Genomic DNA, 13,502 nt, shown 5'->3' on the forward strand with positions numbered 1-13,502 from the left:
GGGAGAAAGGGTTTTCTCTAGTTATAACTTTTTTTAAAAAAAAAATATAGTGTTTAGATGAGGCTATCCTTTCACACTCACACATTCATTCATTGGCAGTTATAGCACACATTGCTTAAACTTACACAGCTGTATTATTTGAAACGTTGAGTTTTTATATTTGGCTGGGATCAGCTGATGAAGCATAAGGCAAATACTGTTAGGGTGGGATGCAGAGCTTCAGATCAGTGGGTTTTCCCAAAGAGGAAAAAGCACCATTGAATCAACTTTATATCTAAGTCCTGGCAGCTTGCCATTGCAGTAATTGCATCTTGAATTGAGCTGTAATCCCTCACTACTTTGGAAAACAATAACAATCCTATATGGCATCTTACTTTGTTTATTGTTACTGTGCTAGTATTGGCCTAGTATTTCAAGCAAACCTGTAATTCTTTGTCCGTGGATCTCAAACAGTATAAAGAAGCACCTTTTTAAAAGAAAAGAAAAAACAGACTTTTTTTCTCATGGTTAGTAAAACAATATAATACATGTTTAGCATGCCTCAACTCTTCAAAGGATATATATTTTTCTATTTCTTTTAATGGTATTAATCCTTTAGGTACACAACATATGAATATAAGACCATAGTGCACAATGAGGTTGGATACACATCGAGTGAAGAAGTGGTCGCTACAACATTGGCGGGTTTTCCAAAGAAGGGAAGTAACGTCACTGCACAACCTCTTAACCATACTGCTATAGAAGTGAAGTGGTCCACCCCAAGTAAGTGCCCTTGTTATTTTGACTCTCAGTCAGGGCTGGGCTGTTTCCCACATGTATGTGGATTGCTTGATTTCTCTGCACTTAAGGACAGATAGCAGAATATGAGAACTTTGAGGGAACGTTTTGCAATCAAAAGGATGTGAAAGTTTGATCTGTGGTGTCAGATCTGTGTTGGTATATTCACGCATGCGAGTTAATAGGCCAGGCTGGTTAACAGGACCAGGTCTGGCCTGCCAAGCTGTTTCTTATGACCCACCTTCCCCGCATTCAGTTTACTGGCAGTGAAGTCATTCTCAGCGATGGGATCAGTATCCCTCTGCCCCACCATTGTTTCCTAGATGGGAAACATTGGGAGAGACTGACATGCTCCTTCCTATTGCAGAGTGCTCTGACTTGCTACAAAACTCATTCTGTGCCACAGTTAAGCAGCTGAGAGGTGCATCGTAGGTAACATTGAACTTTTCCTATTCCAATTTGCTGGGGGAGGGGCCTGGGATTTTACAACCTCCCCCCCCCCCTGAACAGATTGATGGAGAGCTAAAAAAGACTCTCATTAACCCCCTTCCCTCCTTCCCCACTACAGTGCTCTAGTGGGAATGAGATGATGGGGAGGTGAAGTGTGTGTGTGTGTTTACCAAGCGGGTTTGTGGTCTGTAGGGGTACCATATGTTTAGTGAAAGTGTAGTCTCTATGTGTGCGTCCCTTGCATGTGTGTGATGTGCGAGCAAGAGAGTGAATTTGGGTTGAGCAGTTCCTGCTTTGCTGCTCACACTCTCTTATGCTTTATGCATGTCCACCCCTGGATGTGGCCCTTGAAAGGGTTGACCAATAACAAATGCAACCCTCAGGCCTAAAAAGGTTAGCCGCCCCAGCATTAAGTGAAGTTGCACTCATCAAGCGTAGGTCATCCGTATATGAGCTAGCTCCAAGTCATCCATTTTCATGATTTACATTGCTCAGGTGAGCTGAACGATCATTGGCATCTTGTTTAAGAGCTAAATGCCTTCGAAATGATGGAAACAAAACCTGGGAAGAAACCAGCCCCCTTTTCAACCTTGAAATTCCATATACGTATAATCATTGTATAGAAGAGAGGCAAGATCATGCCTGCTGTGCCTGCCCCTGCTCTCCATGTTTGTACAAATCTTTGGTTTGTACAATTTGTATGTTGTGGTCAATTATAATAAAATCAGAGCAGAATAAGACATAGATTCAGAGCTCTTGGGAGATTGGCACAATGACTTGCTGAAGCCAGTATTTTGGTTCAAACTCTTCTTCACATCCAGGAGAGTTATGGATTTTCTGTGCATGCAAAAGTACACATTTGTGCTGTGTCATCTTAAAAGGAACATATCCATTTAATCCAGATTACCTGTCCATCAAAGCAGTGGGTTAATTCTTCAATATGTACATGCAAATCTGTCTGTAAGCACTTGCTAGTGACTCTCAGCAAATATAGGCTCCTTATTTTATAATTGGATGCCTGAAGTAAGCATGCTTATAAAAACTGACAAACCTAATAGATCTGAAGCAGGCTGCTGAAGTTTCATTACTTTAGTAATCTGAACCTCTGACCTTCCAGATAGAGGTAATGCAATCTGGCTTCATTTTCATTCTTACTGCAGAAATTTCCTAGATATCTGTTTATGAATGCAAAGGTTAAACATCAAGTGAGGGTCATTAGAGCAAACCCTCATTTATTCTTTCATTGCTGGAATGCATTACACTAGGCAAACTAGCAATCTACCTTCTTCCAAATGTTTTCATTTTGTCACAGGCCTATGCCTTTCCCTCCAATAACTAGATCACTTGAAAATAGCTTTCTTTTATGTCTTTGTTTCTGGTGGGATCTTGAGAGAAAAACAGAAGTTGGGCGTACGTAGCTCCTGTTAAAATTGCACTATAGAAATAAAAGAAGTTGGAAACAAAAGCTCTGTTTAGATGGTATATCAGTGCACGGTCTCTCCACGCATTCGCTCAAATTCTGAACAAATCTACGCGGGTACAACTTTTCCTCTCCCCATACAACCAAGGAGCCTGCATTTTTCAGTGATCTAATTTCATGCAAAGAGCCTACATATGTATACACTCTGCAGACTGTCTCGCCAGAGTGGTGCATGCTCTGGTTATCTCCTGCTTGGACTACTGCAATGCGCTCTACGTGGGGCTACCTTTGAAGGTGACCCAGAAACTACAACTAATCCAGAACGCGGCAGCTAGACTGGTGACTGGGAGCGGCCGCCGAGACCATATAACACCGGTCTTGAAAGACCTACATTGGCTCCCAGTACGTTTCCGAGCACCATTCAAAGTGTTGGTGCTGACCTTTAAAGCCCTAAACGGCCTCGGTCCAGTATATCTGAAGGAGCGTCTCCTCCCCCATCGTTCTGCCCGGACACTGAGGTCCAGCTCCGAGGGCCTTCTGGCGGTTCCCTCACTGCGAGAGGCCAAGTTACAGGGAACCAGGCAGAGGGCCTTCTCGGTAGTGGCGCCCGCCCTGTGGAATGCCCTCCCATCAGATGTCAAAGCGATAAACAACTACCTGACATTCAGAAGACATCCGAAGGCAGCCCTGTTCAGGGAAGTTTTTAATATGTGACATTTTAGTGTATTTTTCATCTTTGTTGGAAGCCGCCCAGAGTGGCTGGGGAAACCAGCCAGATGGGCGGGGTACAAATAATAATAATAATAATAATAATAATAATAATAATAATAATTATACATTGCAGGTACTTGGGTTCTGTTCACACATTTGGTGAATGGGTAGGATGGGGCCCGTATGTGTGTGATTCCTACTTCTCCTATCTATGCACTGATATCCCCAAATGTGATTGAAATCCAAATAGGATTAGAGTCAGTCCTTTATGGTGTCGTAATTAAAAGTTTGACTTTGGAGCAGCTAAATTTGGTACCTCTTGGATTAAGTGGTTTGAGTAATGTGACCTTTATTTGTATTACAAACATTTGTCCCTGACTGATTTTTAATTTATTTGAAAAAGCATGTTTGCATACACGTTTGCTTCTTCCTTTAGGAAGAAGGGTGAGATATAGATTCAGTCCTCATCATCATCTCAGTAGCAATGATGCTATCATTTTCCTCAGATGCTTGGGTTGTGCTTGAAGTTAAGGATTTAGGGCATACTAAGATAAGCGCTCCTAAATTCCATTGTTTTCAGTACAATAATCACATGTTAACTAGAACAGAAAGTGTCCAAAATATTATTTTATGGCAGGGGTCAGCAAACCTTTTCAGCAGGGGGCCAGTCCACTGTCCCTCAGACCTTGTGGGGGGCCAGGCTATATTTTTTGGGGGGAGGAAAGAACAAATTCATATGCCCCACAAATAACTCAGATATGCATTTTAAATAAAAGCACACATTCTACTCATGCAAAAACACCAGGCAGGCCCCACAAATACCCCAGAGATGCATTTTAAATAAAAGGACACATTCTACTCATGTAAAAACACGCTGATTCATCTGCGGGCTGGATCATCCGCGGGCTGGATTTAGAAGGCCCCGGGTCTTAGTTTGTCTACCCATGTTTTATGGCATGATTTGTTCTTGAATTATAGTCAACCCTGTAGGTTTCATTTTTTTTATATAAATAATTTTTATTAACTGGCCAGTCACATCAAATTAAATCACATCACATAAATTCCAAATTACAAAGCCAAATTTTTAAATTTTGTTGGGGGAACCCATACTTCAAGATCCAAAGGGGGATTCAGATCATCTTCTTATTACTGCGTTAATGTCCAAATCAGTCCCAATCAGTCCAAACAAAATTCATAATTCTATCCAGTCTTATCTTGGTGTTTCCACATCATATCTTGTTCATATAATTTCTATTTTTCCTTTACGATCTCTTCTGTTAGTCTCCTTAAGCTGATAAGCAAAATAATAATCCTGTGTGGATTTCCCGTTCCTCCACTAAGTCCAGATGGTTTCCATATATCTCCTTTGTAGATAACATCGCTCTTTCCATCATAAATTTGGCATTTGTCGCTCTTAAGTCCCACCGATAAGTTGATCCACGATATGTAAACAACTCTATTTCTCTCTTTTTCCTCCCAGACCCAAGAGCTCCAACAATGCCTCCCAAAATGGCGACGGCATTTTTAACTGCGTCATTCCAAAACTCTTAGCTTTCCAGCTTCATCTTGAAACATTGCTTTGGTTTGAAAGTTTATCTCCACACAGCCTTAAATCCACAGCTTAAGTCCTTAGTTTCTGACTCATTAGGGGAGGGGATTCTTGTTAAATCACATAAGAAAAAGGAAGGCAGGTTTTTCCCCCCCCTCCCCCCTCAGTCATATCGTATCATGACGTATCTTCTCATATTTTATTCTTGTCTTGTTATCAAAGATCTCTTCTGTCAGCAGTCTTTACTCCCTTTTTCCTTGAAGCATGTGCAATTTATCTCGTCCAAATTGTTTCTTTTGAAGATGCTTGCAACTAGCGGCACGAATCAGGGACGGCGTCCAGGAGTGCCGGAATCCCACAGGAGGGCTTTGTGCCTAGTGCCCCCACCCCCACAAATTCGGGGGTGGTATAGGGCACAGCAGGCAAGGGCCGTCCCCCCCCCACAATCCTGGGGGGGGGTTAAGGAGGCTAATTACCCCCATCATAGCCTCCAAATTACCTCGTGTGGGTCGGAGAGATGTTATTGTCAGCCATCTTCCGATGTGCCACCTAGTGGCCCCCTCAACCCTGTAGGTTTCAATGCCACAATGCAAAGAATGCAATTCTCAACAATACTGGATGTGTGATGTCTGAGGATGCATCTTACATTTCAGTGATGCATGTGGGAACATGGTGTATGGCCCCAGACAAAGCCTACATTTGTTTGTTTGTTTGATTAGAATACTGGTACCACACCTTATAGCCTCCAGAAGGCCCTCAAAGTAACTCACAAAAGAATACAATCACATTCAAATGTAATATCAGAAAAAATAATAATAGCTTGGTAGCCATATGGTGCCAGGTTTATTCAGACAGCATTCTGCTCTCATACTGGTGTTGTCAGGCAGCAGCTTCCACTGAGTACCTCCTGGGGCGAGGGAGTGGGGGCCAAACAGCCAAATCTTGCTCATTCCATGATAGAGGCAGTTCTTCATGCTGAAGGCTATGAATGAAATTTTTGCTTCCATGATGCTTATTTCTCTCTATGATTGGCAACAGCTGAAGAGTCCTTTAGGGTGTGGTTTTTTATGAATCAATAATTTGGAACTTTGCCCGGATGTAATTAGTGAAATAGACAGCCATGTGCATTCCCTCCTGACCTGGAATCAGTATGTGCAAGGAGTGGTGGATGAATGTCCCCAAGGCATGGTCTTCCCACCCAGCATTCAAGGCAGTTCCCAAGAGGGGCTTAGGAATCCAAATTACGTATACATCATAGAATAGTTGGTTTACTCCCATGCTTCTAATATATTTGGCACTGACAAGATTAGCTGTACCTTGGTGCCTAGTCGCTAGGCTCAAAGTCCACAGTTTCATGAGTGCAAGCCTTTGCAGCAAGTCTATTGCATATATAACCAGTGTTACCAGTAAACTTAATACTGTACCAGAACGTGCAAGAATATTATTACTTGTCCTTTCATTTCCAGTTTCTCCCCCCCCCCCCAATATTATTGGGATTTTTTTAAAAAAATTAATTAATTCTACAGCCTTGCAAGATGTTCAAGGAAATATTGAATATTATGTCCTCTCCTGGAACACCGCTGGCCATGACAACACCAGGAGGATCCCCGCCAGTGAAAACCTAGCTGTCATTGGAGAACTACAACCTAACACAGAGTATTGGATTTCGCTTCAAGTCTTCAATGGGGTGCACAGCATCACAAGTGAGGTGGTGCATGTGAGTACATCAGACGGAGGTAGGTTTAGTACTGGATGCAGCCTGGCTTAAAATCTGAGAATGAAATTGATTGATTTTTGTTAGGGTTGAGATCAGTCATCCTTCCATTATGAAATTTCCGGTATAAGAGGGAAAAGGACTAAAACGCTAAAATGCTTAAGTGCTGGTTGTCATCAAGTGGCCGATCAATAAAAGGTCCCACTGAGACAGCAGCACAAAGCTCTAATAGCGGATATTAACCCACTTTGTTCTCATCCTGCCCTGTTCACTACTATCCGTGTGCTCAGTTTGGAGCTGAGTTCATGTCAATAAACGGAGAGATTTAAAAAACAATTAATGGTTTTTAAAAAGATTTGCTCTGCGAAGCAGTGTGCTTTTGACATGACAGTCAACTTTCAGGCCATTCCTGAGTCACCAAAAATGGAAGGTGTAAACCCCACTCTCTGGGAGAATTTCCCCATGAGTCATTTCCAAGTCAGTTAGCAAGCGGGAGGGAGGGAGGGAGGGAAGAAAGCAACTTGTGAATCTGAAATGTGTTTGGAATGGCCTTTCTAATCTTTTTGGCTTTATAAAGTCTCATTATAAACATTATAATATCATTACCTCAGAAGCAAGTGTTCCAGGTCATTAGCAAAGCACTTTAAGTGGGGATTGCATTTCCTTTGCAATGCCAAAGGTCAGCCCCCTTTTGTTTATAAAATAGAACTCCTTGCGAGTGCAATTTTTCAACTGGTTAAGATGGACCTACGAGATGAAAATAGGTCTTTTTGCATAGCTATTTCTGACATGCTTAAATAATTTGTGTAATTTAACGCTAAAGAAGATTTTGAAGAGGAGGAGTGAGGCTTCATCATTATCCTTGGTAATCAGCATTCAAAACCATTTACATAATAACAGTATTGCACGTTGCTTCTCATTGCCCAAGTTACAAGGCTGCTAAAAGCTATTGATATGTCACTTTTCGCCACAGAGTGCATTTAAAGTTGCTGCTTTAGGAACAAGATTGCTGTTTGGGCATGTGTGAAGAATGAAGCCAAACCAAATAATTGTGGATGGGGCCACACAGATAAGTGAATAATTTATCATTGTATCCCACTGGTCGCATTCTGCTAAAGATGAAGGCGATGCTGGTGGTATAAAGCGCTTTACCACCATCTCCCACTGTTTCTGACTGAGATTATAATAAGCCAATTTAGAGAGGAATACAGACAGTGATAACTTCATCAGAGGCAAGCAGATAAGCAGCAGACCCTCTGCTAAACCCAAATTCTAATCTGCATTTGGTTAAACACATGATTTTACAGAGACAGCTGGAGTTTATTCAGCTTCTTCCTTTATTTCTAGAGCCGGAGGGCATGTTCCCTCCAGAGGTTGTCATCATCAACAGTACAGCTGTACGTGTCATCTGGACATCGCCTTCAAACCCAAATGGTGTTGTCACAGAGTATTCTGTCTATGTAAATAATAAGCGATACAAGACTGGAATGAAGGCACCCGGGTCTCTGCTTTTAGGAGATTTGTCTCCATTCACTGTTTATGATATACAGGTTTGAACAACCTTTTTTTTTTATCTATACGTATGCTGTAGCTGATTTTACATAATTGGGGTGGGAGAGTGCTCTGCTTTTCATTGGTATTTCAAGGAACAATTCTGAATATATACAAAAACATGCAAATCTAATAACCACATAAGCATTTATTGTAGTATGTGTATATATATATTTATCTGATGGGAATTCTATATAGACACACATATAAATGGTTTCATATTTTTAAATCAATGGGCTCACAAGCAATTTTTTTCTGAGCATACATTTTATTTTTGCATCTGTGTAACATACTCGTATTTTCTTCTATCTCAAGAACATCAAAACTACATCTCCTCTGATACCATAATACTAAACTTACAATATATATTATAAAGAGACAACAATCCTACTCCTACTCATTAAAACAAAATTGTAATTGTTTTAGAAACATCAGGCATGCATAATACATCAACCTAGAGAAATAATGGTATTGCATTCGTTAGCCTTTTATCATCCTTCCCCTCCTCCGTTCTCTTTGTGGAACAGGCTGATCTCAGCCATGAAATCCTAGTCTTCTAAAAATATCATTAATTTTTAAAACCTTTCTTTTCCTTCTTTTTCCTCCTCTTGTCTCCTTATCCTTGGGTTACCCCAAAATCTATATGTAATTTTCAGGTTTTTTGAATTATGTTCAAGACAAGAGCTTACAACTATTTCCCCTGTAATTGAATTGCATTTATTTCTTGAACAGTTTGTTTTGCTTTAATTGCAACTTTCCCGTTTTGTTTGTCGCATTCAGACTTGGCTTAGTCTGAATTATGTATGGGCAGGTCGTAACAGTAATCATGTATACTTTGTCCTAAAATTTGCATCCCGTTGCAGCGTGCCATAAATAACCGTCACCCAGAGGCACACCATAACAGATTTCTATGTTCCAACCCCTCTGCAACATCAGGCCCCCACCTCCATTAATACACATATGACTTTCCAGTTTCTGCATGGACACACATTTGTCTTTCTTCAACAGTAACACAAATTCCAAGCACTTTCACACTTCGGGGACCTTCATATTAATTTACCAAAGGCAATATTAATCAGTTGCTCTTTGTTATCCTATCTGAGTATAAGCGCCAGCACTTGTGGCAATGACTTATAAGAGAAAATCCAAAGTTGTAATTGTGGATATTTCTTTTTTAAAAACCCTTTTTGCCTTTCATACTCTGTCCCTACCCAAACACTTAGCTTCCTAAAAAATATCTACATTTGTGCCTGCCTTGTCCTTTGTCATCATGTGTTGACATCTGTCGATTGGTACTTTTCATGTATTGAGTTGCCAATGCAAAGGTGACATTATTAGTCTTTCTTTGGAGCTATTTAAAGTACTCTTAAGAACTGAGGGAGTCATATTTTGTCTCTCATCTTCAGGGTTCATCAAACATTAATACATTGCTGTGAAAGCAAACCATTCCTATTTAAAAAATAAAAAGCTGGTAGATTCAGAAAGGTGATATGGTAAGGATCAGAGGGGATCCCACAACAACAGAAGTATATTTCTACCCCACCTTTCCAACTGGGTTGCTCCAGCTACTCTGGGTGGCTTGCAACATAATATAAAAACCCACAGTGAGACATTATAAATTAAAAACATCCTGATAAAGGGCTGCCTTCAGAGGTCTTCAGAAAGTTATGTAATTGATTATCTCTTTGAAGTCTGATGGAAGGGCATTCCACAGGGTGGGCACCACTACTGAGAAGGCCCTCTACCTGGTTCCCTGTAACCTCACTTCTCGCAGGGAGGGGACTGCCAGAAGGCCCTGGGAGCTGGACCTCAGTGTCTGGGCTGAATGATGGGGTTGGAGATGCTTCTTCGGGTATATAGAATTCTCACTGACAGGCTAGAGTGTTGGGCTTCAGATGTTTATCTTAAGGCTCAGGCAGGTTCACATGGGTTCAGATGGTTCTTCAGATAGCCTGGCCCCAAACTATTTAGGGATTGTAGATGAACACCAGCCTCTAAAATTGAGCCTGTAAACAAATAGGCAGTCATTGGGCCATGTAACACTAAGCTCAACCATGGCTAAGCATGGATGAAAGAGCATGCAAATGTATGGAGTGAAAATCACAGCTGCTGCACTCCTCCCTCAGTCCTGCTGCTGCTGTCACACTACATGGAACTAAACCATGGTTTACCTTAGCAATATAGCTGAACCCAGGCTTATAGTTTGTCTTGCTACAAACATACCACAGGTAGTAAACCTAAAACAAACCTTTGCTCCCTCGTTCTTAGCCAGGATTTGACTAAGTGTGCATGAGAACCAGATCAGTGTAACAGGTGCAGAGTTGTGCCATGCGCTCTGAATGACTAACTCTTGTCTGTGTCATCGCTTGTCTAATTACCTCAAGGTGACAAACTTAGGTTTCTTAGGTGGTCTGCCATATGAATACTAAGCAATCCCAGACCGAGTTAGCTTGAGTGATGCCCGTGACCACAAATGTTCAGTAAGAGTTCTGTGGCCATTGTAAGAGTCCGTAGCCCCTGCACATGCCCTGTTTCAAACCCAAATATGCTTTGGAAGGTTGAAGGAACCTTCAGAACAACAGTGTGGGGAGGGATGATCCCTTTGAGAAGGTGGAAGCTGTTCTCTTAGGAGTGCATTGAATGCAAACACCTAGAGTCGCTAAGGCAAGTTTATAGGATTTGGCACTGTGGAGTAACGGTATTTACCTGCAGTCCTCATTCAAAATGGAAGAGCCATAACTCAGTGATAGAGCACACCTTTGCTTGCAGAAGGGACACGGGTGGCGCTGTTGGTTAAACCACAGAGCCTAGGACTTGCTGATCAGAAGGTTGGTGGTTCGATTCCCCGCGATGGGGTGAGCTCCCGTTGCGCAGTCCCTGCTCCTGCCAACCTAGCAGTTCGAAAGCACATCAAAGTGCAAGTAGATAAATAGGTACCGCTCCGGCGGGGAGGTAAACGGCGTTTCCGTGCGCTGCTCTGGTTTGCCAGAAGCGGCTTAGTCATGCTGGCCACATGACCCGGAAGCTGTACGCCGGCTCCCTCGGCCAATAAAGCAAGATGAGCGCCGCAACCCCAGAGTTGGTCATGACTGGACCTAATGGTCAGGGGTCCCTTTACCTTTACCTTTTGCTTGCAGAAGAGCCCAGGTTCAATTTCCAGCATCTCCAGATAGGGCTGATAATGTTCTCTGTATAACCATTCTAGCCAGTGTGGACAATTTCCAGCTAGATCAGCAGTTCTCAACCTGTGGGTCCCCAGCTGTTTTGGGACTACAACTCCCATCATCCCTGAACTCTGGCCTTGCTAGCTAGGGGTGATGGGAGTTGTAGTTCAACTACATCTGGGGACCCACAGGTTGAGAAAGGCTCAGCTAGATGGACCAATGGTGCCAAGTAGTGCTTAGCATGAGCGGAATAACTTTCACTTTCCCAGTGCGACTTCCCCCTCTGGAGCAGATTTGGGAATGGTGCATGTGGGGAGAAGTACCCTTGCCCTAGCCCCAGTCCTTACGCTAGCACAAAAATATGGTAGGATCCTTCCCAAAAAGTTCCTAAGTCCCCACCATCACATTGAACTCAATTTTACTTGATTTGCAGTCATGCTCTAACTTCAGTTACTGAATAGTTAAAACTGTATTTTTCTTTCTCGTTAACTATTCTAGGTTGAAGTCTGCACAGTGTACGCTTGTGTGAGAAGTAATGAAACACAAATTACAACGGTGGAAGATGAGCCACAAGAGCTCTCGGCACCACGGATTCATGTCCTCGGTCCACGGTATTTAAGTATCTTTGTTTGTCTTAAATGTTGTTTGCTCATAGTGTCAAAGATAAGAAGAAATAGTGCAATTAACTTATGAAGATGCCTTCTACATTGGTCTATCTATGCTAGCATTTCCTAACTGTCTGGAAGTCTCTCTTTGTGGATCTCTGGATCAAGAGAAATTTCTTTTGACATCAATGGCCACTTTTATTTATTTTTTACTAAGCTGCATAGCCACGCTGGGTGGCGGGGGGACAGGGACGGGACAGTGAAGATAATGGCAATATTTTGGTGAGGGTACAGCTAGGGAGCCACACACTAGGATCCCAGCTACAAGCACAACCATGCCCCATGCCTGTAATTAATTTAAGAAAAACAAGAAACATAGCTATGTGATTTACATGCAGCGTGTACATGTAAATAACACTCTATCAACAAGTAAGAGTTCTTTCCCAGCTACGTAGCCTGAGAACTTCATCCAGAAGAGATTGAACCTGCAGCTCCCTCCATGTATATTTATGGTCCGGGGCGTAGATCAGGCTCGCTGCTGAAGTCCTTCCTCTTTCTGTGTATGGAGGATGAATGGGGTGGGTAACAGGGATGTGATGGAGGGGCAGTGCATTTCCACACCCTCCCATCATTGAATGGGAGGCTACAATGCCTGAACAAAGATCTAGGCATATTTGATCTTGTATTCTCTTTTCCATCTTTTTCTTATGGAGAATTCCCTCCCCATCCCCCCAAAAGCAAATGGTTGCCAGACTGGGAAAAACAGCTGAATACTGACAAATGCCGTCATTCTTTTCCTAAAAAGATCCAGGAGTGCCAGCGTGGCCAGAAGAGAGGTTGTAACTAATGGCTGCCCATTGCCAAGACATTTATCAAAATTACGGCAACAATAAAGTAGTTAGCCTCCTGCATGCTTGTTATTGTTGATGTGGTTTTATTACACTTCTGGCAGAGATTGGTGCTTAGCTTGTTTCTTGTGAGAGCGTCTCTTTTGAATAACTACAATCTGACACCTAAATCTTCGGAAATATGTTAACAAAACGGATCTACACATGCAGTATTTCAAAGAAACTTCTGTTTTCTTTTTGTACATTTTCTCTGAATTCTGTTACTTGTCTGTGCAAAGTGTAACTGCTAGGTGAAATTAAGCTTGCTATTTTTCTGTCACATAAACATGTCTAGTCAAAGCTTGTTTGATGATAAGAACTCAATTCTGAAAATCATCCCTCTCCCTACCCCTGACTTTCACTGATGTATGCTTTTGTCTGAAGTATGGAAAACACTTATGCATGTCTCTGTTATTATATACAAACTAAAAATGTCATAACATACAAATGCAAGAAGATCAGAAATACCTTGCAGATTTTATAATCTGCTGAGCCAGAAACAGACTTTCTCCATTGCCTTCCCTTACATGTCATATTATCATCAGCTGTTCCCATATCCCAAAAGAATACTAACTACTGATCGATTGCCCGGACATGTCTGGCTGTGGCCTACACGTGCCCCGGGTAGTTCATTTATTTGCCACGGTGGATTTGCTAGAGTGGAATTTAATCAA

At 42.0% G+C, this 13,502-nt stretch overlaps 1 protein-coding gene across 7 annotated transcripts in view; it reads left to right on the forward strand.

Moving 5' to 3' along the window:
* The window catches only part of USH2A (usherin), a 432,455-nt gene that overhangs the window by 286,239 nt on the left and 132,714 nt on the right, over window positions 1–13,502 (forward strand). For all 7 annotated transcript variants that reach the window (XR_014545784.1, XM_083604668.1, XM_083604669.1 and 4 more), the window contains 4 exons: window positions 599–762; window positions 6,434–6,643; window positions 7,969–8,171; window positions 11,835–11,947. Coding sequence is in view for 6 of the 7 variants with exons in the window: in XM_083604668.1 (XP_083460794.1) it covers window positions 599–762; window positions 6,434–6,643; window positions 7,969–8,171; window positions 11,835–11,947 (690 nt within the window). In the remaining variant the exon portion in view is untranslated. The remainder of the gene's footprint in view (window positions 1–598; window positions 763–6,433; window positions 6,644–7,968; window positions 8,172–11,834; window positions 11,948–13,502) is intronic.

The sequence above is a fragment of the Podarcis filfolensis genome (genome assembly GCF_964270895.1).
Source record: "Podarcis filfolensis genome assembly, chromosome: 3".
Classification (NCBI taxonomy): Eukaryota; Metazoa; Chordata; class Lepidosauria; order Squamata; family Lacertidae; genus Podarcis; species Podarcis filfolensis.